This window comes from Thunnus albacares, chromosome 4 (genome assembly GCF_914725855.1).
Source record: "Thunnus albacares chromosome 4, fThuAlb1.1, whole genome shotgun sequence".
Lineage (NCBI taxonomy): Eukaryota > Metazoa > Chordata > Actinopteri > Scombriformes > Scombridae > Thunnus > Thunnus albacares.
In genome coordinates this window covers 7,236,987-7,264,923 of record NC_058109.1, presented here as the reverse complement: position 1 = coordinate 7,264,923, position 27,937 = coordinate 7,236,987, and the positions used below count along the sequence as shown (strand labels likewise).

General features: G+C 38.3%; 5 protein-coding genes across 5 annotated transcripts; all 5 read left to right on the top strand.

Annotated features, from left to right (window-relative positions):
- The first annotated feature begins 1,567 nt into the window (after positions 1 to 1,567).
- Positions 1,568 to 7,373, top strand: LOC122980515 (E3 ubiquitin-protein ligase TRIM39-like). The gene is made up of 3 exons (XM_044348588.1): positions 1,568 to 2,926; positions 6,003 to 6,737; positions 6,840 to 7,373. Exons 1-3 carry the CDS (start codon positions 1,568 to 1,570, stop codon positions 7,371 to 7,373), a joined length of 2,628 nt encoding a protein of 875 aa, XP_044204523.1.
- A 3,407-nt stretch (positions 7,374 to 10,780) lies between these two features.
- LOC122980514 (E3 ubiquitin-protein ligase TRIM39-like) lies at positions 10,781 to 12,175 on the top strand. Its single transcript, XM_044348586.1, has 2 exons — positions 10,781 to 11,515; positions 11,627 to 12,175. The coding sequence occupies exons 1-2, from the start codon at positions 10,781 to 10,783 to the stop codon at positions 12,173 to 12,175; spliced, it is 1,284 nt and encodes a 427-aa protein (XP_044204521.1).
- Positions 12,176 to 14,722: 2,547 nt separating this feature from the next.
- Positions 14,723 to 17,158, top strand: LOC122980513 (nuclear factor 7, ovary-like). Its single transcript, XM_044348585.1, has 4 exons — positions 14,723 to 14,748; positions 14,866 to 14,967; positions 15,052 to 16,097; positions 17,148 to 17,158. The coding sequence occupies exons 1-4, from the start codon at positions 14,723 to 14,725 to the stop codon at positions 17,156 to 17,158; spliced, it is 1,185 nt and encodes a 394-aa protein (XP_044204520.1).
- Positions 17,159 to 19,885: 2,727 nt separating this feature from the next.
- Positions 19,886 to 21,588, top strand: LOC122981236 (nuclear factor 7, ovary-like). Its single transcript, XM_044349880.1, has one exon. The coding sequence runs from the start codon at positions 20,104 to 20,106 to the stop codon at positions 21,490 to 21,492; it is 1,389 nt and encodes a 462-aa protein (XP_044205815.1). The 5' UTR covers positions 19,886 to 20,103; the 3' UTR covers positions 21,493 to 21,588.
- Positions 21,589 to 23,392: 1,804 nt separating this feature from the next.
- LOC122981233 (nuclear factor 7, ovary-like) lies at positions 23,393 to 25,301 on the top strand. The gene has a single exon (XM_044349878.1). The coding sequence runs from the start codon at positions 23,611 to 23,613 to the stop codon at positions 25,108 to 25,110; it is 1,500 nt and encodes a 499-aa protein (XP_044205813.1). The 5' UTR covers positions 23,393 to 23,610; the 3' UTR covers positions 25,111 to 25,301.
- Positions 25,302 to 27,937: the final 2,636 nt, after the last annotated feature.

The window sequence follows — 27,937 nt, the reverse complement described above, 5'->3', positions numbered from 1 at the left end:
ACAGAGTAGAGAATTTATGAGAAATGGTGTGACAAAGGTCAACTTTATTCTAGGGGATTGTGAAACTTCTTCAGAACTGGAAACCACTGAGAGAGCGTCTACCTTCATCAAGACTGCACAGTTCGCTAATGTAGCTCTTTTAAAGGACAAGATCACAGTTTTCCACATATGTCTTGCAACAACAGTCAGGAGCAGTCTTGTTGTAATCATTCCTCCTGTTCATACTGAAGATCCCTTCATAATGCACTAACAGTGTAAGTGATGGGGGACAAAATCCACAGTCTACCCTCTGTGCAAACATGTGTTTAAAAGTTTATCTGAAGCTAATATGAAGCTTCAGCTGTCGAATGAGCCAAATCAAGTAGATATCTTTCAACGTTACAGTCTTTTTAGTACTTAAGTTCCTCTTTTTGTTACTATACTTCCACCGCAGCTCCACAACACTGTCCGAGGAAACACAAAGAGGGAATTTGATGCTATAAACACTAAATCTGGCATGATTGCAACCAGCCATGTCAACACTGTCAATGGGGAACAAAATAGGCTACAGTATTTTAAAGTGGACCTCCAGTGATGTTCCACTGTATTTTATTTTGGTAATATTTTTACCTTACATTTACTTTAACAGGTCAACAGTTTTCTGCTAAGAGTGTTAGACACACTCTCTATCTTTACCAACTAAAACACAACAGGTCTAACTATCTCAGTAATGATTTCAAACTTATAACTATTCTATTGTACAATAATTCAACAACAGAAAATAAACAACATGCAAAGATATTAAACAAAATAATTCACTCCATGTTCCTCCATGTTGTGCATCACAGGGTTAAAATGGTAAATGGACAACACTTATATAACACTGTTCTAGTCTTCCAACCACTCAAAGCGCTTTACACTACATGCCAACATTCACCCATTCACTCACAGTCATGTTCTGATGGTAGTGGCTGCCATGCAAGGTGCCAACACACTCATCACAAGGAGAATCTAATGCAATCACATAAACTCACATACCAACGGCACGGCCATTGGGAGCATTTTGGGGTTCAGTATCTTTCCTGAGGACACTTCAACATGTGGACTGGAGGAGCCGAGGATCAAACCGCTGATCTTTTGATTAGTAGATAACGTGCTGTACCTCTGAGCCACAGCCACCCTAAAGTGAAAGTTGCATTGGTTTCTTACGGTTAAGTACAAGAAACTACATGACAGATGTCACGTAGTTTCTTGTACTTAACACAAATGTCAAACTGCAAACCTGCACCGACCACTTCCTTTGACACTGAGAGGAGAAATATCTTGACAGACAGATGATAAGATTCACCTTCAGACTAAACTCATGACTTGAACTCACAACAACTTCAACAGGACAGCTACAAGACAGAATACTCATATACTGGAATACAAATGCTTCCAGCTGCTGATCGAATGCAAATTTCAGGAAAAACACAGATCAAAGTAAAAGTAACTTCACGAGACATTTCCACAAGACAAAAGCAATCACAGCGGATGGTCTTGTTTGAGTGTTTTGCCTGCTGTGTTTTCAGCTTTACTCTGAGTGAAAATGTCTTCCCGATCGGAGGAGGATCTCTCCTGTTCTGTCTGCCATGACATCTTTAAAGATCCTGTTGTCTTGACATGTAGGCACGTCTTCTGTAAGGACTGTCTGAAGGCCTGGTGGAGAGAGAAACAAACACAGGAATGTCCACTTTGTAAGAGAAGATCATCAAGGAGTGATCTGCCTCATAACTTGGCTTTAAAGAACCTGTGTGAGGCCTTTTTACTGGAGAGAGATCAGAGAGCTTCAGCAGGATCTGAGGCTCTCTGCAGTCTGCACTCTGAGAAACTCAAACTCTTCTGTCTGGACCATCAGCAGCCAGTGTGTGTTGTCTGCAGAGATTCAAAAACACACAACAACCACAGATTCAGACCCATCGATGAAGCTGCACAGGATCACAAAGAGGAGCTCCAGAAATCCCTGAAGCCCTTAAAGGACAAACTGAAGCTTTTTGAAGAAGTTAAAGGAAACTGTGATCAAACAGCAGAACACATTAAGGTCCAGGCCAAAAACACAGAGAGGCAGATTAAGGAGCAGTTTAAGAAGCTTCACCAGTTTCTACAAGAGGAAGAGGAGGCCAGGATCGCTGTTCTGAAGGAGGAAGAGGAGCAGAAGAGTCAGGTGATGAAGGAGAAGATTGAGACTCTGAGCAGAGAGATAGCAGCTCTGTCAGACACAATCAGAGCCACAGAGGAGGAGCTGAGAGCTGAAGACGTCTCATTCCTGCAGAACTACAAGGCTGCAGTGGAAAGAGTCCAGCAGCGCCCCCTGCTGGATGATCCAGAGCTGGTCTCAGGAGCTCTGATAGATGTGGCCAAATACCTGGGCAACCTGACCTATGAAATTTGGGACAAGATGGAGGAGGTGGTCTCCTACACTCCTGTGATTCTGGATCCAAACACTGCTCATCCAGAACTCATCCTGTCTGAAGATCTGACCAGTGTGAGACGTGGAAAGAGACAGAAGCTTCCTGAAAATCCAGAGAGGATTAAGAACTTTCCCATTGTTCTGGGCTCTGAGGGCTTTAACTCCGGGACTCACAGCTGGGATGTTGAGGTTGGAGACAGTGCCGGCTGGGTTGTGGGTGTGGAAACTGAGTTCGGGGTTTGGGTGACTGTTTTCTATGATGGTGAATTCAAAGCACTGTCTGGATCGGATGAGGTAACTGTTCTCCAAGTGGAGAAGAAGCTGCAGAAGATCAGAGTTCATCTGGACTACAACAGAGGAAAACTGTCGTTCTCTGATCTTGATACTGAAGCACACATACACACCTTCACAGAGACTTTCACTGGGAAGTTGTTTCCATGCATTAGTAATGAGGATGAACTACCAATTAAGATTTTACCAGAGGTGGATGATGATGATGTTGATGACAACAACAGCAATGGTGAGGATGATGATGGTGATGATGCAGATGATTAGGACAATGATGATCACGACAATGATGATGATTAGGCACTGTACACTAATCAGTTTCTTACAGGGAAGTGCCATCAAATATAATTACATCTCTTTATGAATGAATGAAACAGAATTACTGAAATAGGCTGATAACAGAAATATCTACATGTTTATGATCAAACTGTGATGAAACTCTGGATGCTTTACAATCTGTAAAAGTACCATCAGTTTAATTTTGCTCCGTCAGTCATGTTGTCACAGTGGGGGTCTCTTTATTTAAAGGTACTGCTATAGAATTTTCTATCTTTAGTGGCTACAAATTGGGTTACACTGGGTCAAGAATGGGCATTGAAGGCAGCAGTAAATCTCAGCAGAAAGAACAGACAACTGTCTCCTCTCCTTGAGACGCAGAGTAGCTGTCTGTGGTGTTTGGAGAAAGCAGGAGCCATTCTGATAAAGAGTGAATCGGCGTTGCTGCGGTTACCAAGGTCAGAGGAGATGGCTGCGTAGCTTCCTCGACACCACAGATATGTAGTCTGCGCAGATTCTATTTGCATAATCAGACAACAGCAGCTCCAGACCAGAATCCGCCGACGTTGACCTGAAGCTCCACGCAACGTGACCTGAACTAACACAGTAAAAACACTTTCCTGTTTGGAAACTAACGAGCCAATAGACAAACTATGCATACTGTAGATACTTTGAGTTTGACTATTTCTGGGTGTACATAATTTGTTGCATGATCTGTAGGGGTTTAAAAACTGAACACAGGGGACCGAATCCTCAGAATTGAGACAGCATCATGCACAGACTGCTGTATTGATAACTCCTCCGTTCTCCTTGGCCAAGCTTCAATAAATATTGTTGGTATAAGACATTAAAGGCTCCTGGACACTTTTTTCACTGATGAGTTGACCATTGATCAGCAGATCTCCATAAGAGGTACAGATTTCATTTTGGGTTTAGAGTTTATGTAATATTAGTGATTTAGGAAATTAGGTTTTCTCTACTGTTGCTGTCATTGTAATTAACTCTAAATAAGAAAATCAACTAAATAATATAAATATAAACCTTAAAATACTTTTGATGTATTTTAGCTGTGTTGTGATTATTTTCACTAGATGTTGGATAACTTTATAAGCCACTGACTGTAATTTCAGCAGCTTTGCCTTCATATCTGCTGACTAAGAGATACTACTGAGCATGTGCAGAAACTGTGTTTAATGTTTGAGTCAAAGGTCAGAAGGACTACAACACTGGGTTAAACTCTAGTCTCACATGTACAAGATTTATTTGATAAACTTGTTGTTATTGAGTGAGAGTAATCTTTGTAATAACGTGACACTTTTATCAGAAAGTCTTTCCTGATTTTAGCTGTTTGTATTTTCTTTCAATCATCTTTTATTTCTGTTTTCATCTCGTTTAAATTCTCTCTTGTTTTATACACTGAAGTAGTTTTATCTTTTTTTTTTAAAATATATGATTTTATGAATTGTCTGTTTTATTTTTACTGCTTTCGTGAAGCACTTTGTAACTTTGATTTTGAAAACTACTCTATAAATAAAGATTATTACTATTATTATTAATAGGGCGTCTGTTATGTTTAATGCAAAATCTATCATATCTCATTTCCCCCCTTAAAGGTGATCTAATCTCAATAAAACACTGCATTTCAAAGAAATACATTTCTTTAATTGACTTGATGAATTAGTATTTTCTAATAGGAAGTCACATGTTCTGTCTGTCATTTCAGGAACATCACATCAGCATAAAATTATAACCAAGGACATTTCCAGCACTGTGTGGAGTCTTTGCAGTACGTGTCTGTGTCTGTAAGAGCTGCAGAGAGATTTATATGCAAGTTTTCTGAATATAGATCAAAACCACTAAGACCGACATGATGGCTGAGTTTTTTCAGCTTCTCATTATGTGTGGCAGTCCATTATTGTTTGATTTATGTATAACAACAACAACAACAACAACAACAACAACAACAACAACAACAATAATAATAATAACAATAATAATAATAATAATAATAATAATTTACACAGATGTTGGATTTACTCATTGTATATTCAAATGTCAAATATCCCGCATCTATAAAACAAGCAAAGAGCTTGTGTTGTGTCTTGTCTTGTGCTGATGGATATGAACAGAAAACCTCAACAGGAAGCACATTAAATGAAAGCAAAGTACAGAGTCAAGCATTTACAAGAAACAGTGTGACAGAGGGAAACCTCAGTCGTCTAGACGATTCTGAAGCTTTTTCAAAGGTGGAAACCACTGAGAGAAAGTGTACCTCTGTCAAGACTGCATAGTCATCTAATGTAGCTTTTTTAAAGGACAGGTTCACAGTTTTTCAAGTCTGTCCTATAACAACAGTCAGGAGCCCAAATGAAAATTGAAATTTAACATTCCTATTGAGAGTATACACGGGTCATTTTTGACCCATGTTGTGCATTTATAGGGTAGTGATACAAAAATATATATATAATATATATATAATATTAAAAAAACAACTTAGTTGAGGAATTCATTACATATTGAGTAATAAAATGCATAACATGCAAAGATATAAAACAAAATCATTTGCTCAGGTCACTTTAGATCCATGTTGTGCATCAGAGAGCTAAAATGAAACTTACATCAAGTTTCTCACAGTTAATAGCTGAGTGTTACCAAGAAACTACGTGACAGAGGTCAGCCTATTTCTAACTCGTCACATTCACTTCCTCTGACACTGGGAGGAGAAATATCCTGAGAGACAGATGATAAATTTCACTTTCAGACTAAACTCATGACTTGAACTCACAACAACTAAAACAGGACAGCTACAAGACAGAATACAGAAATACTGGAATACGAATGCTTCCAGCTGCTGCTGATCGGACACAAATTTAAGGAAAAACACAGAACAAAGTAAAAGTAACTTCAAGAGACATTTCCACAAGAGGAAACCAATCACAAAGGATTTTCTTGTTTAAGTGTTTTGCCTGGTGTGTTTTCAGCTTTACTCTGAGTGAAAATGTCTTCCCAGTCGGAGGAGGATCTCTCCTGTTCTGTCTGCCATAACATCTTTAAAGATCCTGTGGTCCTGTCATGTAGGCACGTCTTCTGTAAAGACTGTCTGAAGACCTGGTGGAGGGGTAAACAAACACAGGAGTGTCCACTGTGTAAGAGAAAATCATCAAGGAGTGATCCACCTTGTAACTTGTCTTTAAAGAACCTGTGTGAGACCCTCTCACTGAAGAGAGATCAGAGAGCTTCAGCAGGGTCTGAGGATCTCTGCAGTCTGCACTCTGAGAGATTCAAACTCCTCTGTCTGGACCATCAGCAGCCAGTGTGTGTTGTCTGCAGAGATTCAAAAACACACCACGACCAGAGATTCAGACCCATCGATGAAGCTGCACAGGATCACAAAGAGGAGCTCCAGAAATCCCTGGAGCCCTTAAAGGAGAAACTGAAGCTTTTTGAAGAAGTTAAAGGAAACTTTGATCAAACAGCAGAACACATTAAGGTCCAGGCCAAAAACACAGAGAGGCAGATTAAGGAGCAATTTGAGAAGCTTCACCAGTTTCTACAGGACGAGGAGGAGGCCAGGATCGCTGCTCTGATGGAGGAAGAGGAGCAGAAGAGTCAGGTGATGAAGGAGAAGATTGAGACTCTGAGCAGAGAGATAGCAGCTCTTTCAGACACAATCAGAGCCACAGAGGAGGAGCTGAGAGCTGAAGACGTCTCATTCCTGCAGAACTACAAGGCTGCAGTGGAAAGAGTCCAGCAGCGCCCCCTGCTGGATGATCCAGAGCTGGTCTCAGGAGCTCTGATAGATGTGGCCAAACACCTGGGCAACCTGACCTTCAACATCTGGACTAAGATGAAGGAGATGGTCTCCTACACTCCAGTGATTCTGGATCCAAACACTGCTCATCCAAACCTTATCCTGTCTGAAGATCTGACTAGTGTGAGATGTGGAGAGAGACAGAAGCTTCCTGAAAATCCAGAGAGGTTTCAGGCCTTTCCCATTGCTGTTGGCTGTGAGGGCTTTGACTCAGGGACTCACAGCTGGGATGTTGAGGTTGGAGACAGTACAGGCTGGGTCCTGGGTGCGACAGATGTGCAAGAGATAGGGTATGCATATTGGATGATTGCTTGTTGTGATGGTGAATACAAAGTACTCTCTGGATCAGATGAAGTAGCTGTTCTCCAAGTGGAGAAGAACCTGCAGAGGATCAGAGTTCATCTGGACTACGAGGGAGGAGAACTGTCACTCTCTGATCCTGATACTGAAGCACACATACACACCTTCACAGAGACTTTCACTGGGAAGTTGTTTCCATGCATTATTAATACTGCTGAACTGTCAATTAAGATTTTACCAGAGGTGGATGAGGATGATGATGATGATTAGGCAGTGTATACCAACAGCCATCAATATCTTAAAGGGAAGTACCATCAAATGTAATCACATTTTTATTTGTCTCTTTATGAATGAAACAGAATTACTGGAATAGTCTGATAACAGAAATATCTACATGTTTATGATTAATCTGTGATGAAACTCTGGATGCTTTACAATCTGTAAAAGTACCATCAGTTTAATTCTGCTGTCAGTCATGTTGTCACAGTGCGAGTCTCTTTATTTAAAGGTACAGATTTAATTTTAGGTTTAGAGTTCATGTAATATTAGTGATTTAGGAAATTAGGTTTTCTCTACTGTTGCTGTCATTGTAATTAACTATGAATAAGAAAATCAACTAAATAATCTAAATGTAAACTTCAAAATACTTTTGATGTATTTTAGCTGTGTTGTGATTATTTTCACTAGATGTTGGATAACTTTATAAGCCACTGACTGTAATTTCAGCAGCTTTGCCTTCATATCTGCTGACTAAGAGATTCTACTGAGCATGTGCAAAAACTGCCTGACTGTGTTTAATGTTTGGGTCAAAGGTCAGAATGACCACAACACTGAGTTAAACTCTAGTCTCACATGTACAAGAGTGAGAATAATCTTTGTAATAAAGTGTGAGCGAACCCACACCTTTTTGAATATTTACTGCTTCCACATAGTTTTAGATACAGACTTCATTTGAACTTTAAATGAGTCACGAGACTTTGACCTACAAATCTTTAATTCACATGTTTTTTCTGTCTTTTACTGTTTTTGAGATATTAGAGTCTGAGTTTTAAAGTCTTTTCTCGCTCCTCCTGTGATTTTATAATGAGTGTGTATTGATGTGTGTAATGAGTGACATCACCAGGAGCAGTTGGAGAGGAGGATTTTAGAGTACGCCGTTTGTGAAATCTCCTCATAAATCCCATTACTTCGGCCAAATCTTACATTAAAAATCATATTTTTTAGTAGGAAATTTCGTGGTGAATCCATTGATACAGGTTTGAAAGTGGTCAGACTTATAGTTTAGATGTCAGAAGCCTATGTTTGACACAAAGTTCATGCCCATAGATTGCCTCCCCATTGTTTTACATTGTAAGGTGTGATGTGGCACTGCAACTTTCAGGGCTTATAAAATCCAAACCGTTCGAGTTATTACAAAATTTTTAACAACTTTTTTTCAGCATAGTGTCATAAGTCACCTTTTAAAGTTTGAAGCCGATACCATTAATGAGGGGATAGCGTTTGTTCAGGGGCCAAAATTGGGGCAAAGTCTTATTTTGAAAGGCTAATTGCGGACTTCCTGTTGGATTTAGGTCAGGGGTGTCAGTGTATGATTTGTAGGTCTTGATGAGACGAATAATTGAGTTTTGGTTTGATCTCTCTTCGACATTCCTGCGGGCCGTGGTGGCCATTTTAGCTACATAGGTGGCGCTAGAGAGCACATTTTGGCACTTGGGGGGTTAATTTTTACATTTTATCAAATTTTTCACCAGACCTGATGTGCGTGCCAAATTTGATGAGTGTTTGAGCATGTTTAGGGGGTCAAATTTGGGTTTAAGTGGCATAATAATAAAGAAACAAACAAACACACAAAAAACAATAGGGTCCTCACTCTTATGCGAGGACTACTGTTTTACAGTAGTCCTCTGCCTTTTGGGCTCAGTCTCTAATAACAATTTACACAGATGTTGGATTCCTTCATTGTATATTAAAATGTCAAATTTAATACTGGCTGACTGTAAATTGTAAAATATCCTGCATGCATAAAACAAGCAAAAAGCTTGTGTTTGGCTGATGGATACAAACAGAAAGCCTAAACAGGAAGCTCATTAAATTAAATCAAAAGTACAGAGTAGAGCGTTTACGAGAAATGGTGTGACAAAGGGAAACCTCATTTGTCTAGAGGATTGTAAAACTTCTTCACAACTGGAAAGCACTGAGAGAATGTGCTTGCTTTTTTGAAGGACGGGTTCACAGTTTTTCAAGTCTGTATTAAAACAACAGTCAGGAGCCCAAATGAACACTGAAATAGGTTTTTCTTGTTGTAATCATGCCTCTTGTTCATACTGACCATTAAAAGATCTCTTCATAATGCACTTACAGTGTAAGTGATGGGGGACAAAATCCACAGACCCCCTTCTGTGTAAAAATGTATTTAAAACTTTATCTGAAGCTAATATGAAGCTTCAGCTGTCCAAATGAGTCAAATCAAGTAGATGTCTTTAAACGTTACAGTCTTTTTAGTGCCAGAGTCCCTCTTTCTGTTACTATACTTCCACCACAGCTCAACAGAGAAACACTGTCCGAGGAAACACAAAGAGGGAATTTGATGCTATAAACACTAAATCTGGCATGATTGTGACCAGCCATGTCAACACTGTCACTAAGGAACAAAACACAATAGGCTACAGTATTTTAAAGTGGACCTCCAGTGATGTTTTCAAACAACTGTATTTTATTTTGGTCATATTTTTACCTTACATTTTCTTTAACAGGTCAACAGTTTTCTGCCAAGAGTGTTAGACACACTCTCTGTCTTTACCAGCTAAAACACAACAGGTCACAGCAAGCTAGTTATAACACATTAGGTCAAACTATTTAAATAATTAGTTCAAAGTTATAACTATTTGATTCTACAGTAATTCTATAAAAAATACAATAAAACTTACATGTATCACACAGTTGTGATAAAACAGTCTGATAGTGAGGTGAAATTGTGACCTTGAGGGGAGTGGTCCGCAATAAAATATGTCCCTTATTAAAAATATGTAAACAAATCAAAGGTACCTATTGAGAATACATACGGGTCATTTTTGACCCATGTTGTGCATTTATCTGCAGTGACACAACATTTTTTTTTTAATTAAAAATAATAGAAAGTAATATTCAATTAAGTACTTGTGATATTAAAAAATAACTTAGTTGAGGAATTCATTACATATTGAGTAATAAAATGCATAACATGCAAAGATATTAAACAAAATAATTCACTTCAGTCACTTTAGATCCATGTTGTGCATCAGAGGGCTAAAATAAAACTTACATCGAGTTTCTCACTGTTAAGAGATGAGCGTTACCAAGAAACTACGTGACAGAGTTCAGCTTCTTTTATGACTTGTCAAACAGGAAACTAGCACTAACCACTTATATCCTGAGAGACAGATGATAAGTTTCACCTTCAGACTAATCTCATGACTTGAGCTTACAACAACTAAAACAGGACAGCTACAAGACAGAATACGGAAATACTGGAATACGAATGCTTCCAGCTGCTGCTGATCGGACACAAGTTTAAGGAAAAACACAGAACAAAGTAAAAGTAACTTCAAGAGACATTTCTACAAGAGGAAACCAATCACAAAGGATTTTCTTGTTTAAGTGTTTTGCCTGGTGTGTTTTCAGCTTTACTCCGAGTGAAAATGTCTGCTCGATTGGAGGATCTCTCCTGTTCTGTCTGCCAGGACATCTTTAAAGATCCTGTAATCCTGTCATGTAGCCACAGCTTCTGTAAAGACTGTCTGAAGACCTGGTGGAAGGATAAACAAACACCGGAGTGTCCACTTTGTAAGAAAAGATCATCAACGAGTGATTTGCGTTGTAACTTGGCATTAAAGAACCTGTGTGAGGCCTTCTTACTGGAGAGAGATCAGAGAGCTTCAGCAGGGTCTGAGGATCTCTGCAGTCTGCACTTTGAGAAACTGAAACTCTTCTGTCTGGACCATCAGCAGCCGGTGTGTCTCCACTGTAGAGATACGAAAACACACAAGAACCAGAGATTCAGACCCATCGATGAAGCTGCACAGGATCACAAAGAGGAGCTCCAGAATTCCTTGAAGCCCTTACAGGACAAACTGAAGCTCTTTAAAAAATTTAAAAGAAAGTGTGATCAAACAGCAGAACACATTAAGGTCCAGGCCAGAGACACAGAGAGGAAGATTAAGAAGCAGTTTAAGAAGCTTCACCAGTTTCTACAAGAGGAAGAAGAGGTCAGGATTGCTGTTCTGAGGGAGGAGAAAAAGCAGAAAAGTAAAGTCATAAAGGAGAAGATTGAGACTCTGAGCAGAGAGATAGCAGCTCTTTCAGACACAATCAGAACCACAGAGGAGGAGCTGAGAGCTGAAGACGTCTCATTCCTGCAGAACTACAAGGCTGCAGTGAAAAGAGTCCAGCAGCGCCCCCTGCTGGATGATCCAGAGCTGGTCTCAGGAGCTCTGATAGACGTGGCCAAACACCTGGGCAACCTGACCTTCAACATCTGGAACAAGATGAGGGAGATGGTCTCCTACACTCCTGTGATTCTGGATCCAAACACTGCTCATATAAACCTCATCCTGTCTGAAGATCTGACCAGTATGAGATGTGGAGAGAAACAGAAGCTTCCTGAAAACCCAGAGAGGTTCGACTACTATCCCATTGTCCTGGGCTCTGAGGGCTTTAACTCAGGGATTCACAGCTGGGATGTTGAGGTTGGACACAGTAGAGGCTGGATCCTGGGTATGATAAATAAAAAAGAGATTGAAGGTGGGATGATCGTTTGTTGTGATAATGAATACAGAGCAGTCTCTGATCCAGATGAAGGCGTTGTTCTCCAAGTGGAAAAGAAGCTGCAGAGGATCAGAGTTCATCTGGACTACGAGGGAGGAAAACTGTCCTTCTATGATCTTGATACTGAAGCACACATACACACCTTCACAGAGACTTTCACTGAGAAGTTGTTTCTATACATTGGTAATGCTGATGAACTGCCAATTAAGATTTTACCAGAGGTGGATGATGACGATGACAACGGTGATGGTGATGATGATGATGATTAGGCAGTGTACATCAACAGCCACCAGTTTCTTAAAGGGAAGTACCATCAAATGTAATCACATTTTTATTTGTCTCTTTATGAATGAAACAGGATTACTGAAATAGGCTGATAACAGGAATATCTACATGTTTATGAGTAAACTGTGATGAAACTCTGGATGCTTTACAATCTGTAAAAGTACCATCAGTTTAATTCTGCTGTCAGTCATGTTGTCACAGTGAGAGTCTCTTTATTTAAAGGTACAGATTTCATTTTGGGTTTAGAGTTCATGTAATAATAGTGATTTAGGAAATTAGGGTTTCTCTACTGTTGCTGTCATTATAATTAACTTTGAATAAGAAAATTAACTAAATAATCTAAATGTAAACCTCAAAATACTTTTGATGTATTTTAGCTGTGTTGTGATTATTTTCACTAGATGTTGGATAACTTTATAAGCCACTGACTGTAATTTCAGCAGCTTTGCCTTCATATCTGCTGACTAAGAGATTCTACTGAGCATGTGCAAAAACTGCCTGACTGTGTTTAATGTTTGGGTCAAAGGTCAGAATGACTACAACACTGGGTTAAACTCTAGTCTCACATGTACAAGGTTTATTTGATAAACTTGTTGTTATTGAGTGAGAGTAATCTTTGTAATAACGTGACACTTTTATCAGAGTCTTTTCTGATTTTTCTTTCAACTGTCTTTTATTTCTGTTTTCATCTCGTTTAAATTCTCTCTTGTTTTATACACTGAAGTAGTTTTATCTGTTTTTTAAAATGTATGATTTTATGGATTGTCTGTTTTATTTTTGCTGACCTTATGAAGCACTCTGTAACATGGACTTTGAAAACTGCTCTATAAATAAAGATTATTACTATTATTATTAATGGAGCATCTCTCATTTTGAAATTTTTTACATAACTGTCAGTGATCAGGTTTGATGTCAGACCTCTGTCATGTGCTGTATTGACTATATACTGTACTGTATGTAGAGGAAACAAGATCCAAATCAAATACAGACAGAAAAAAACCCTAATCACTCCATTAATGAACTGTCTGAAACCAGGAAATAGAGAAAGTGGGAAGTGATGGTGTTGCTGGACATCAGACTATGACTGCACCACTGTGTAGGCTCTCATGACTTTTCCTTTCAACATAAGAGTTACAGCATTTAAATGAAATGTTTATTATGTAAATTAAATTACATATCATTATTGTAAAGCAGCCTTTATGTCTGAGTCAAATTTCACTTTGAGATAAAGAGAGAAATCAAATTTTACAAACATATCAGTCTAAACTTTTTGATCAAATTTATAAAATATTATACTCCCCAAAGGGACACATGTTTATTTCTTCCATCCAAAACTGATGTGGATGGATGACAATCTTATTTCAGATTCTTTAGTTTGAGGTAAATATATCATAATCACACTCATACATTCAATTTATGCCATGAAAATTGTTACAACATGTTATGTTTAACGCAAAATCTATCATATCTCATTTTCTTCCTTAAAGGTGATCTAATCTCAATAAAACACTGCGTTTCAAAGAAAAAAAGTTCTTTAATTGACTTGATAAATTAGTATTTTCTAATAGGAAGTCACATGTTCTGTCTGTCATTTCAGGAACTTCACATCAGCATAAAATTATAACCAAGGACATTTCCAGCGCTGTGTGGAGTCTTTGCAGTACGTGTCTGTGTCTGTAAGAGCTGCAGAGAGATTTATGTGCAGGTTTTCTGAATATAGATCAAGACCACTAAGACCGACATGATGGCTGAGTTTTTTCAGCTTTTCATTTTGTGTGACAGTCCATTATTGTTTGATTTATTTATAAAAACAATAACAATAAAAATAACAATTCACACAGATGTTGGATTTCATCATTGTATATTAAAATATCAAATTTAATACTGGCTGATTGTAAATTGTAAAATATCCTGCATCTATACAACAAACAAAAAGCTTGTGTTTGTCTGATGGATACAAACAGAAAGCCTAAACAGGAAGCTTATTAAATTAAATCAAAAGTACAGAGTAGAGCGTTTACGAGAAATGGTGTGACAAAGGGAAACCTCATTTGTCTAGAGGATTGTAAAACTTCTTCAAAACTGGAAAGCACTGAGCACTGAGTTCACAGTTTTTCAAGTCTGTATTAAAACAACAGTCAGGAGCCCAAATGAACAACAAATGAATGGGTCATTTTTGACCCATGTTGTGTTTAATATCCTTGCATAACATGCAAAGATATTAAACAAAATAATTCACTTGGGTCACACTTGAGTCACTTTTTTTGTGCATCAGAGAGTTAAAATGAAACTTACATCGAGTTTCTCACAGTTAAGAGCTGAGCGTTACCAAGAAACTACGTGACAGAGGTCAGCCTGTTTCTGACTTGTCAAACTTGGAACCAGCACTAACCACTTCCTCTTACACTGGGAGGAGAAATATCCTGAGAGACAGACGATAAGTTTCACCTTCAGACTAAACTCATGACTTGAACTCACAACAACTAAAACAGGACAGCTACAAGACAGAATACGGAAATACCGGAATACGAATGCTTCCAGCTGCTGCTGATTGGACGCAAGTTTAAGGAAAAACACAGAACAAAGTTAACATAACTTCAAGAGACATTTCCACAAGAGGAAACAAATCACACTGGATGTTCTTGTTTGCGTGTTTTGCCTGGTGCGTTTTCAGCTTTACTCTGAGTGAAAATGTCTACGATCCACCTCGTAACCTGGTATCAAAGAACCTGTGTGAGGCCTTCTTACTGGAGAGAGATCAGAGAGCTTCAGCAGGGTCTGAGGCTCTCTGCAGTCTGCACTCTGAGAAACTCAAACTCTTCTGTCTGGACCATCAGCAGCCAGTGTGTGTTGTCTGCAGAGATTCAAAAATACACACCAACCACAGATTCAGACCCATCGATGAAGCTGCACAGGATCACAGAGAGGAGCTCCAGAAATCCCTGAAGCCCTTAAAGGAGAAACTGAAGCTTTTTGAAGAAGTTAAAGGAAACTGTGATCAAACAGCAGAACACATTAAGGTCCAGGCCAGAGACACAGAGAGGCAGATTAAGGAGCAGTTTAAGAAGCTTTACCAGTTTCTACAAGAGGAAGAGGAGGCCAGGATCGCTGTTCTGAGGGAGGAGAAAAAGCAGAAAAGTAAAGTCATAAAGGAGAAGATTGAGACTCTGAGCAGAGAGATAGCAGCTCTTTCAGACACAATCAGAATCACAGAGGAGGAGCTGAGCGCTGAAGACGTCTCATTCCTGCAGAACTACAAGGCTGCAGTGAAAAGAGTCCAGCAGCACCCCCTGCTGGATGATCCAGAGCTGGTCTCAGGAGCTCTGATAGACGTGGCCAAACACCTGGGCAACCTGACCTTCAACATCTGGGCTAAGATGAAGGAGATGGTCTCCTACACTCCTGTGATTCTGGATCCAAACACTGCTCATCCAGAACTCACCCTGTCTGAAGATCTGACCAGTGTGAGACGTGGAGAGAGACAGAAGCTTCCTGAAAACCCAGAGAGGATTAAGGACGTTCCCATTGTCCTGGGCTCTGAGGGCTTTGACTCAGGGACTCACAGCTGGGATGTTGAGGTTGGAGACAGTACAGACTGGGTTGTGGGTGTGGCAGCAGAGTTCGAAGTTTGGGTGACTGTTTTCTATGATGGTGAATACGGAGCACTCTCTGGATCAGATGATGTAACTGTTCTCCAAGTGAAGAAGAAGCTGCAGAAGATCAGAGTTCATCTGGACTACGACGGAGGAAAACTGTCATTCTCTAATCTTGATACTGAAGCACACATACACACCTTCACAGAGACTTTCACTGAGAAGTTGTTTCCATGCATTGGTAATAAAGATGAACTGCCAATTAAGATTTTACCAGAGGTGGTTGATGATGATGATGATTGCAACAATGATGGTGAAAATGATGATGATGATGATGATGACGACGACGACGACGACAATGATGGTGAAAATGATGATGATGATGATGACGACAATGATGGTGAAAATGATGATGATGATGATGATGATGACGACAATGATGGTGAAAATGATGGTGAAAATGATGATGATGATGATGACGACAATGATGGTGAAAATGATGATGATGATGATGATGATGACAATGATGGTGAAAATGATGATGATGATGATGATGATGATGATGACGACAATGATGGTGAAAATGATGATGATGATGATGACGATGACGACGACAATGATGGTGAAAATGATGATGATGATGATGATGATGATGATTGCAACAATGATGGTGAAAATGATGATGATGATGATGATGATGATGATGATGATGATTGCAACAATGATGGTGAAAATGATGATGATGATGATGATGATGATGATGATGATGATGATGATGATGATGATGATGACGACAATGATGGTGAAAATGATGATGATGATGATGATGATGATGATGATGATGATGATGACGATGATGATGGTGAAAATGATGATGATGATGATGATGATGATGATGATGATGATGACGACAATCAAAAAACCCAGAGAGGATTAAGGACGTTCCCATTGTCCTGGGCTCTGAGGGCTTTGACTTAGGGACTCACAGCTGGGATGTTGAGGTTGGAGACAGTACAGGCTGGGGCCTGGGTATGATAAATAAAAAAGAAGGTGGGATGATTGCTTGTTGTGATGGTGAATACAGAGCAACCTCTGGACCAGATGAAGTAGCTGTTCTCCAAGTGGAAAAGAAGCTGCAGAGGATCAGAGTTCATCTGGACTACGACGGAGGAAAACTGTCATTCTATGATCTTGATACTGAAGCACACATACACACCTTCACAGAGACTTTCACTGGGAAGTTGTTTCCATGCGTTGCTGTCATTGTAATTAACTCTGAATAAGAAAATCAACTAAATAATCTAAATGTAAATTTCAAAATACTTTTGATGTATTTTAGCTGTGTTGTGATTATTTTCACTAGATGTTGGATAACTTTATGAGCCACTGACTGTAATTTCAGCAGCTTTGCCTTCATATCTGCTGACTAAGAGATTCTACTGAGCATGTGCAAAAACTGCCTGACTGTGTTTAATGTTTGGGTCAAAGGTCAGAATGACTACAACACTGGGTTAAACTCTAGTCTCACATGTACAAGATTTATTTGATAAACTTGTTGACACATTTATCAGAGTCTTTTCTGATTTTTCTTTCAATTGTCTTTTATTTCTATTTTCATCACTTTTAAATTCTCTCTTGTTTTATACACTGAAGTAGTTTTATCTGTTTTTTAAAATACATGATTTAATGGATTGTCTGTTTTATTTTTGCTGACCTTATGAAGCACTCTGTAACATGGACTTTGAAAACTGCTCTATAAATAAAGATTATTACTATTATTATTAATGGAGCATCTCTCACTGTGAAGTTTTTTACATAACTGTCATTGATCAGGTTTGATGTCAGACCTCTGTCATGTGCTGTATTGACTATATACTGTACTGTATGAATAGGAAACAGGATCCAAATCAAATACAGACAGAAAAAAACCCTAATCGCTCCATTAATGAACTGTCTGAAACCAGGAAATAGAGAAAGTGGGAAGTGATGGTGTCGCTGGACATCAGACTATGACTGCACCACTGTGTAGGCTCTCATGACTTTTCCTTTCAAAATAAGAGTTACAGCACTTAAATGAAATGTTTATTATATAAATGAAATTACATATCATTATTGTAAAGCAGCCTTTATGTCTGAGTCAAATTTCACTTTGAGATAAAGAGAGAAATCAAATTTTACAAACATATCAGTCTAAACTTTTTGATCAAATTTATAAAATATTATACTTCACAAAGGGACACATGTTTATTTCTTCCATCCAAAACTGATGTGGATGGATGATGATCTTATTTCAGATTCTTTAGTTTGAGGTAAATATATCATAATCACACTCATACATTCAATTTATGCCATGAAAATTGTTACAACATGTTATGTTTAATGCAAAAGCTATCATATCTCATTTTCTTCCTTAAAGGTGATCTAATCTCAATAAAACACTGCATTTCAAAGAAATAAAGTTCTTAAATTTAATTGATAAATTAGTATTTTCTAATAGGAAGTCACATGTTCTGTCTGTCATTTCAGGAACATCACATCAGCATAAAATTATAACCAAGGACATTTCCAGCACTGTGTGGAGTCTTTGCAGTACGTGTCTGTGTCTGTAAGTGCTGCAGAGAGATTTATGTGCAGGTTTTCTGAATATAGATCAAGACCACTAAGACCGACATGATGGCTGAGTTTTTTCAGCTTTTCATTTTGTGTGACAGTCCATTATTGTTTGATTTATTTATAAAAACAATAACAATAAAAATAACAATTCACACAGATGTTGGATTTCATCATTGTATATTAAAATATCAAATTTAATACTGGCTGATTGTAAATTGTAAAATATCCTGCATCTATACAACAAGCAAAAAGCTTGTGTTTGTCTGATGGATACAAACAGAAAGCCTAAACAGGAAGCTTATTAAATTAAATCAAAAGTACAGAGTAGAGCGTTTACGAGAAATGGTGTGACAAAGGGAAACCTCATTTGTCTAGAGGATTGTAAAACTTCTTCAAAACTGGAAAGCACTGAGCACTGAGCACTGAGTTCACAGTTTTTCAAGTCTGTATTAAAACAACAGTCAGGAGCCCAAATGAACACTGAAATAGGTTTTTCTTGCTGTAATCATGCCTCTTGTTCATACTGACCATTAAAAGATCTCTTCATAATACACTTACAGTGTAAGTGATGGGGGACAAAATCCACAGACCCCCTTCTGTGTAAAGATGTATTTAAAACTTTATCTGAAGCCAGTATGAAGCTTTAGCCGTCCAAGTTAGTCAAATCAAGCAGATATATTTAAATGTTACAGTCTTTTTAGTGCCAAAGTCCCTCTTTATGTCACTATACTTCCACCACAGCTCAACAGGGAAACACTGTCACTAAGGAACAAAACACAATAGGCTACAGTATTTTAAAGTGGACCTCCAGTGATGTTTTCAAGCAACTGTATTTTATTTTGGTCATATTTTTACCTTACATGTACTTTAACAGGTCAACAGTTTTCTGCCAAGAGTGTTAGACACACTCTCTGTCTTTACCAGTTAAAACACAACAGGTCACAGCAAGCTAGTTATAACACATTAGGTCAAACTATTTCAATAATTAGTTCAAACTTATAATTATTTGGCTCTACAATAACTTGACAAAAATACAGTAGAACTTACATGTGTCACATAGTTGTGATAAAACAGTCTGATAGTGAGGGGATATTGTGACCTTGAGGGGCATAGTCCATGCTAAAATATGTTCCTAATTACAAATATGTAAACAAATCAAAGGTTCCTATTGAGAATACATATGGGTCATTTTTGACCCATGTTGTGTTTAATATCCTTGCATAACATGCAAAGATATTAAACAAAATAATTCACTTGGGTCACACTTGGGTCACTTTTTTTTTGCATCAGAGAGTTAAAATGAAACTTACATCGAGTTTCTCACAGTTAAGAGCTGAGCGTTACCAAGAAAGTACGTGACAGAGGTCAGCCTGTTTCTCACTTGACAAACAGGAAAACAGCACCACCCACTTCCTCTGGCACTGGGAGGAAAAATATCCTGAGAGACAGACAATAAGTTTCACTTTCAGACTAAACTCATGACTTGAACTCACAACAACTAAAACAGGACAGCTATAAGACAGAATACTGAAATACTGGAATACGAATGCTTCCAGCTGCTGCTGATCGGACGCAAGTTTAAGGAAAAACACAGAACAAAGTAAAAGTAACTTCAAGAGACATTTCCACAAGAGGAAACAAATCACACTGGATGTTCTTGTTTGAGTGTTTTGCCTGGTGCGTTTTCAGCTTTACTCTGAGTGAAAATGTCTTCCCGATCGGAGGAGGATCTCTCCTGTTCTGTCTGCCATGACATCTTTAAAGATCCTGTTGTCCTGTCATGTAGCCACAGCTTCTGTAAAGACTGTCTGAAGACCTGGTGGAGAGAGAAACAAACACAGGAGTGTCCGCTTTGTAAGAGAAGATCTTCAAGGAGTGATCCACCTCGTAACCTGGTATTAAAGAACCTGTGTGAGACCTTCTCACTGGAGAGAGATCAGAGAGCTTCAGCAGGGTCTGAGGCTCTCTGCAGTCTGCACTCTGAGAAACTCAAACTCTTCTGTCTGGACCATCAGCAGCCAGTGTGTGTTGTCTGCAAAGATTCAAAAATACACACCAACCACAGATTCAGACCCATCGATGAAGCTGCACAGGATCACAAAGAGGAGCTCCAGAAATCCCTGAAGCCCTTAAAGGAGAAACTGAAGCTTTTTGAAGAAGTTAAAGGAAACTGTGATCAAACAGCAGAACACATTGAGGTCCAGGTAGGAGACACAGAGAGGAAGATTAAGGAGCAGTTTAAGAAGCTTCATCAATTTCTACAAGAGGAAGAGGAGGCTAGGATTACTGTTCTGAGGGAGGAAGAGGAGCAGAAGAGTCAGATGATGAAGGAGAAGATTGAGAGTCTGAGCAGAGAGATAGCAGCTCTTTCAGACACAATCAGAACCACAGAGGAGGAGCTGAGAGCTGAAGACGTCTCATTCTTGCAGAACTACAAGGCTGCAGTGGAAAGAGTCCAGCAGTGCCCCCTGCTGGATGATCCAGAGCTGGTCTCAGGAGCTCTGATAGACGTGGCCAAACACCTGGGCAACCTGACCGTCAGCATCTGGACTAAGATGAGGGAGATGGTCTCCTACACTCCTGTGATTCTGGATCCAAACACTGCTCATCCAGAACTCATCCTGTCTGAAGATCTGACCAGTGTGAGACATGGAGAGACACAGAAGCTTCCTGAAAATCCAGAGAGGATTAAGGACTTTCCCATTGTCCTGGGCTCTGAGGGCTTTAACTCAGGGACTCACAGCTGGGATGTTGAGGTTGGAGACAGTACAGACTGGCTCCTGGGTGTGATAAATAAAAAAGAGATTGAAGGTGGGATGATTGGTTTTTGTGATGGTGAATACAAAGCACTCTCTGGATCAGATGAAGAAGTTGTTCTCCAAGTGGAAAAGAAGCTGCAGAGGATCAGAGTTCATCTGGACTACGACGGTGGAAAACTGTCATTCTCCGATCTTGATACTGAAGCACACATACACACCTTCACAGAGACTTTCACTGAGAAGTTGTTTCCATCTATTAGTAATGCTGATGAACCGCCAATTAAGATTTTACCAGAGGATGATGATGATGATGATGATGATGATGATGATGATTAGGCAGTGTACACCAACAGCCATCAATATCTTAAAGGGAAGTACTATCAAATATAATTACATTTCATTTGTATCTTTATGAATGAATGAAACAGAGTTACTGTTAAATGTAAATTAATGTTTATGATTAAACTGTGATGAAACTCTGGATGCTTTACAATCTGTAAAAGTACCATCAGTTTAATTCTGCTGTCAGTCATGTTGTCACAGTGAGAGTCTCTTTATTTAAAGGTACAGATTTGATTTTAGGTTTAGAGTTCATGTAATATTAGTGATTTAGGAAATTAGGTTTTCTCTACTGTTGCCGTCATTGTAATCAACTGAATAAGAAAATAGAATACATAATATAAATGTAAACCTCAAAATACTTTTGATGTCTTTTAGCTGTGTTGTGATTATTTTCACTAGATGTTGGATAACTTTATAAGCCACTGACTGTAATTTCAGCAGCTTTGCCTTCATATCTGCTGACTAAGAGATTCTACTGAGCATGTGCAGAAACTACCTGACTGTGTTTAATGTTTGGGTCAAAGGTCAGAATGACTACAACACTGGGTTAAACTCTAGTCTCACATGTACAAGATTTATTTCATGAACTTGTTTTTATTCAGTGAGAGTAATCTTTGTAATAATGTGACACTTTTCTTTCAATTGTCTTTTATTTATGTTTTCATCACTTTTAAATTCTCTCTTGTTTTATACACTGAAGTAGTTTTATCTGTTTCTAAAATATATGATTTAATGAATTGTCTGTTTTATTTTTGCTGACCTTATGAAGCACTCTTTAACATGGACTTTGAAAACTGCTCTATAAATAAAGATTATTACTATTATTATTAATGGAGCATCTCTCACTGTGAGGTTTTTTACATAACTGTCATTGATCAGGTTTGATGTCAGACCTCTGTCATGTGCTGTATTGACTATATACTGTACTGTATGTAGAGGAAACAGGATCCAAATCAAATACAGACAGAAAAAAACCCTAATCGCTCCATTAATGAACTGTCTGAAACCAGGAAATAGAGAAAGTGGGAAGTGATGGTGTTGCTGGACATCAGACTATGACTGCACCACTGTGTAGGCTTACATGACTTTTCCTTTCAACATAAGAGTTACAGCATTTAAATGAAATGTTTATTATGTAAATTAAATTACATATCATCATTTTAAAGCAGCCTTTATGTCTGAGTCAAATTTCACTTTGAGATAAATAGAGAAATCAAATTTTACAAACATATCAGTCTAAACTTTTTGATCAAATTTATTAAATATTATACTCCCCAAAGGGACACATGTTTATTTCTTTCATCCAAAACTGATGTGGATGGATGACAATCTTATTTCAGATTCTTTAGTTTGAGGTAAATATATCATAAACACACATACATTCAATTTATGCCATGAAAATTGTTACAGCACGTTACATTTTATGCAAAATCTATCATATCTCATTTCCCCCCTCAAAGGTGATCTAATCTCAGTAAAACACTGTATTTCAAAGGAGTAAAGCTATTTTTTAACCTGAATGAACTTGATAAATTAGTATTTTCTAATAGGACATCACATATTCTGACTGTCTGATATTTCAGGAACATCACATCAATGTAAAATCATAACCAAGGACATTTCCAGCACTGTGTGGAGTCTTTGCAGTACGTGTCTGTTTCTGTTTCTCTGTCTGTATTTAGCTGAATCTTATTCAAAACTGAGTGTTTAGTTACATTGAGTTTCTTACAGTTGAAAGCTGAGAATTGCCAAGAAACTTTGTGACAGAGATCAGCCTCTTTTCTGACTTGTCAAACAGGAAACCAGCACCAACCACTTCCTTTGACAGTCGGAGGAGAAATTTCCTGAGAGACAGATTATAAATTTCACCTGCAGACTAATCTCATGACTTGAACTCACAACAACTAAAACAGGACAGCTACAAGACAGAATACGGAAATACTGGAATACGAATGCTTCCAGCTGCTGCTGATCGGACACAAATTTAAGGAAAAATACAGATCAAAGTAAAAGTAACTTCAAGAGACATTTTCTAAGGAGGAAGGCAATCACAAAGGATTTTCTTGTTTAAGTGTTTTGCCTGGTGTGTTTTCAGTTTTACTCTGAGTGAAAATGTCTTCCCGGTCAGAGGACGATCTCTCCTGTTCTGTCTGCCAGGACATCTTTAAAGATCCTGTGGTCCTGTCATGTAGCCACAGCTTCTGTAAAGACTGTCTGAAGACCTGGTGGAGGGATAAACAAACACAGGAGTGTCCACTTTGTAAGAGAAGATCATCAAGGAGTGATCCACCTCGTATCTTGGCATTAAAGAACCTGTGTGAGGCCTTTTTACTGGAGAGAGATCAGAGAGTTTCAGCAGGGTCTGAGGCCCTCTGCAGTCTGCACTCTGAGAAACTCAAACTCTTCTGTCTGGACCATCAGCAGCCAGTGTGTGTTGTCTGCAGAGATTCAAAAACACACAACAACCACAGATTCAGACCCATCGATGAAGCTGCACAGGATCACAAAGAGGAGCTCCAGAAATCCCTGAAGCCCTTAAAGGAGAAACTGAAGCTTTTTGAAGAAGTTAAAGGAAACTGTGATCAAACAGCAGAACACATTAAGGTCCAGGTAGGAGACACAGAGAGGCAGATTAAGGAGCAGTTTAAGAAGCTTCATCAGTTTCTACAAGAGGAAGAGGAGGCCAGGATCGCTGCTCTGAGGGAGGAAGAGGAGCAGAAGAGTCAAATGATGAAGGAGAAGATTGAGACTCTGAGCAGAGAGATAGCAGCTCTTTCAGACACAATCAGAGTCACAGAGGAGGAGCTGAGAGCTGAAGACATCTCATTCCTGCAGAACTACAAGGCTGCAGTGGAAAGAGTCCAGCAGCGCCCCCTGCTGGATAATCCAGAGCTGGTCTCAGGAGCTCTGATAGATGTGGCCAAACACCTGGGCAACTTGACCTTCAACATCTGGAACAAGATGAAGGAGATGGTCTCCTACACTCCTGTGATTCTGGATCCAAACACTGCTCATCCAGAACTCATCCTGTCTGAAGATCTGACCAGTGTGAGATGTGGAGAGAGACAGAAGCTTCCTGAAAATCCAGAGAGAATTGAGAACTTTGCCATTGTCCTGGGCTCTGAGGGCTTTGACTCAGGGACTCACCGCTGGGATGTTGAGGTTGGAGACAATACAGACTGGTTCATGGGTGTGACAACTAAAGAAGAGTGTGGACTTTTGTTGATTGCTTTTTGTGATGGTAAATACAAAGCACTCTCTGGATCAGATGAAGAAGCTGTTCTCCAAGTGAAGAAGAAGCTGCAGAGGATCAGAGTTCATCTGGACTACAATAGAGGAAAACTGTCATTCTCTGATCTTGATGCTAAAGCACGCATACACATCATCACAAAGACTTTTATTGAGAAGTTGTTTCCATTCATTGGTAGTAAGGACGAACTGCCAATTAAGATTTTACCAGAGGTGGATGATGATGATGATAATGATTATGATGATGATGATGATGATTACAATGACGGCGTAATCCACACCAACATCGCCACTTCAAGGTTTTATCGTGATATCAGTGATAACAGCGATAACAGCGATTATGATGAATTCAATGATGATTAGGCAGTGTACACCAACAGCCATCAAATGTAATTCCATTTTTATTTGTCTCTTTATGAATGAATGAAACGCGATTACTGAAATAGTCTGATAACAGAAATATCTACATGTTTATGATTAAACTGTGATGAAACTCTGGATGCTTTACAATCTGTAAAAGTACCATCAGTTTAATTCAGCTGTCAGTCGTGTTGTCACAGTGAGAGTCTCTTTATTTAAAGGTACAGTTTTCATTTTGGGTTTAGAGTTCATGTAATATTAGTGATTTAGGAAGTTTTCTCTACTGTTGCTGTCATTATAATTAACTCTGAATAAGAAAATAGAATACATAATATAAATATAAACCTCAAAATACTTTTGATGTATTTTAGCTGTGTTGTGATTATTTTCACTAGATGTTGGATAACTTTATAAGCCACTGACTGTAATTTCAGCAGCTTTGCCTTCATATCTGCTGACTAAGAGATTCTACTGAGCATGTGCAAAAACTGTGTTTAATGTTTGGGTCAAAGGTCAGAATGACTACAACACTGGGTTAAACTCTAGTCTCACATGTACAAGATTTATTTGATAAACTTGTTTTTATTGAGTGAGAGTAATCTTTGTAATAACGTGACACAACGTGAAGTCTTTCCTGATTTTACCTGTTTGTGTTCTCTTTCAATCATCTTTTATTTCTGTTTTCATCTCTTAAAATATCTCTTGTTTTATACACTGAAGTAGTTTTATCTGTTTTTTAAAATATATGATTTTATTAATTGTCTGTTTTATTTTTACTGCCTTCGTGAAGCGCTTTGTAAAGTGGATTTTGAAAACTGCTCTATAAATAAAGATTATTACTATTATTATTAATGAGGCATCTATCACTGTGAAGTTTTTTACATAATTGTCAGTGATCAGGACATTTCAGGAACATTTCAGGAGCATCACATCAACGTAAAATCATAACCAAGACATTTCCAGCACTGTGCAGTATGTGTCAGAACTGCCAATTCAGATTTTACCAGAGATGGATGATGATGATGAGTATGATGATTATGATGATGAGGATGATGATTATCGTGATGATGGTGACAACAGTGAAGATGGCAATGGTTTTGATGGAGATGATTTCGACAGTGATGACGACGACAATGATGATTAGAGAGGGCACATCAACAGCCATCAATTTGTTACAGGGAAGTGCCATCAAATATAATTAGTGTGAATGCTGACAAGCACTCACGGGGGTGCACTGTCACCATAACAAACTGGGTGCTGTGCTATGAAGCTATTTTTAGACCTGTTTTAAAGCTTTATTTCACCCAAATACTGCTTTCTGTCTAACTTTTCATAGGGAACTAGGGATGGACCAAGTTTTTCAAAATAAAAGTCACCAATGGTCACTGTATGTCAACAGGAAATTAGGGAGTGACCCAGTTTTTCAAAATAAAAGCCCCCAACAGTCACTATATGTTAACAAGAAACATAGGATGGGCCTAGTTTTTTTTAAAATAAAGCCCAAGAATGTAACTGTATCTTAACAGAGAAGTCCAAATGAGGCTGTTTTTTTTAAAATAAAAGCCTCATAGAGTAATTGTGTTTTAAAGGATGATTCCACTATATCAAAAGAAAGCTCAGGATGAGGCTTGTTTTTCAAAATAAGAGCCCAAAATGATCACTATATGTTAACAGGAAACTGGGGAGTGACCAAGTTTTTCAAAATAAAATCCCCCAATGGTCACTGTATGTTACCAGGAAAGTAGGGAAGGGCCTTGTTTTTCAAAATAAAAGCCCAAGAGTATCTGTATCTTAACAGGGAAGTCAGAATAAGGCTGCTTTTTCTAAATAAAAGCCTCATAGAGTAATTGTATCTAAAAAGTTGAGATGAAGCTTGTTTTTCAAAATAAAAGCCACAGACAGTAACTATATCTTAACAAGAAACTAGGAATGGACCTAGTTTTGCAAAATAAAAACCATGGACAGTAATTGTATCAAAGCCCCATAGAGTTACTTTATCTAACAGGGAGTTCAGGATGAGACTTGTATTTCAAAATAAATGCTTTGTTGTAGAAGTTTGCTCTTCTTCTGTATGTTTTTTTGGTTGACTACTACTTCTTCATACTTTAAGCTACAGAAACCATTCAAATGTTAAACTTGTTCTTTCAGGACATTTATGCGTCAATTCAACTTTTTTCTACCATTCATACTTTTTAAAATATTAAACTTTTTCAACAATTTAGCAATGCATAGTATAGCAATAACAATGTACTTCAGCTCATAGATTCCTTAGATAATGCAGTTTAGCTTACAATTCTAGCAATTCATTTCACATTTCTGCATCTTCAGTAATGCTTTGCACATCTCAGTTCTTTAGGCCAATGCCTTTTCTGTTCCAACATGTTTAGCAATTCACTTCATCTGTTTGGTATTAATACAAAGCATTTGTTCTTTCAGTCTTTTCAGGCAATTTATTTCAACGTCCATCTTTGAAAGTATTAAGGTTTAGCTTCCAGTTTTCAATCAATGTATGTCAACTCTTAGTTTCTTTAGGTAATTCATCCTCCAATGTTGCCAGTTTTACATTTCAGCAGTGCAGTGCAATGCATATGAGAGTTTCAGCGTTTTATAATAAAACTCATTTCAGATTTCTGTATTTTCAGCAATGCTCTGTGATTCATTTCAGCTGTCAGCATTCACATGCATTTTCTGCAGGAAATGCATTTTCTAGTTTGTGTTACAGCCCCATTTCTTAATTATTTCAGTTAACAAGGACTTCAAATAAAATGCTTAAGTGACTTTTTAAATACAAATTGTTACTATTTATCTGACTTACCAATACAATAGCTAC

What these genes read in the sequence shown, in the direction of transcription:
- LOC122980515 (XM_044348588.1), top strand. Translation starts at nt 1,568, where the DNA reads ATGTCTTCCCGATCGGAGGAGGATCTCTCCTGTTCTGTCTGCCATGAC. An exon ending in CAGAGGTGGATGATGATGAT is followed by an intron (nt 2,927 to 6,002) that starts GTTGATGACAAC and finishes ATGTCTTCCCAG; the next exon opens with TCGGAGGAGGATCTCTCCTG. An exon ending in ACAAGGCTGCAGTGGAAAGA is followed by an intron (nt 6,738 to 6,839) that starts GTCCAGCAGCGC and finishes ATCTGGACTAAG; the next exon opens with ATGAAGGAGATGGTCTCCTA.
- LOC122980514 (XM_044348586.1), top strand. Translation starts at nt 10,781, where the DNA reads ATGTCTGCTCGATTGGAGGATCTCTCCTGTTCTGTCTGCCAGGACATC. An exon ending in TGCAGAACTACAAGGCTGCA is followed by an intron (nt 11,516 to 11,626) that starts GTGAAAAGAGTC and finishes ATCTGGAACAAG; the next exon opens with ATGAGGGAGATGGTCTCCTA.
- LOC122980513 (XM_044348585.1), top strand. Translation starts at nt 14,723, where the DNA reads ATGCTTCCAGCTGCTGCTGATTGGAC. An exon ending in CCAGCTGCTGCTGATTGGAC is followed by an intron (nt 14,749 to 14,865) that starts GCAAGTTTAAGG and finishes GTGCGTTTTCAG; the next exon opens with CTTTACTCTGAGTGAAAATG. An exon ending in GATCAGAGAGCTTCAGCAGG is followed by an intron (nt 14,968 to 15,051) that starts GTCTGAGGCTCT and finishes TGTTGTCTGCAG; the next exon opens with AGATTCAAAAATACACACCA.
- LOC122981236 (XM_044349880.1), top strand. Translation starts at nt 20,104, where the DNA reads ATGTCTTCCCGATCGGAGGAGGATCTCTCCTGTTCTGTCTGCCATGAC.
- LOC122981233 (XM_044349878.1), top strand. Translation starts at nt 23,611, where the DNA reads ATGTCTTCCCGGTCAGAGGACGATCTCTCCTGTTCTGTCTGCCAGGAC.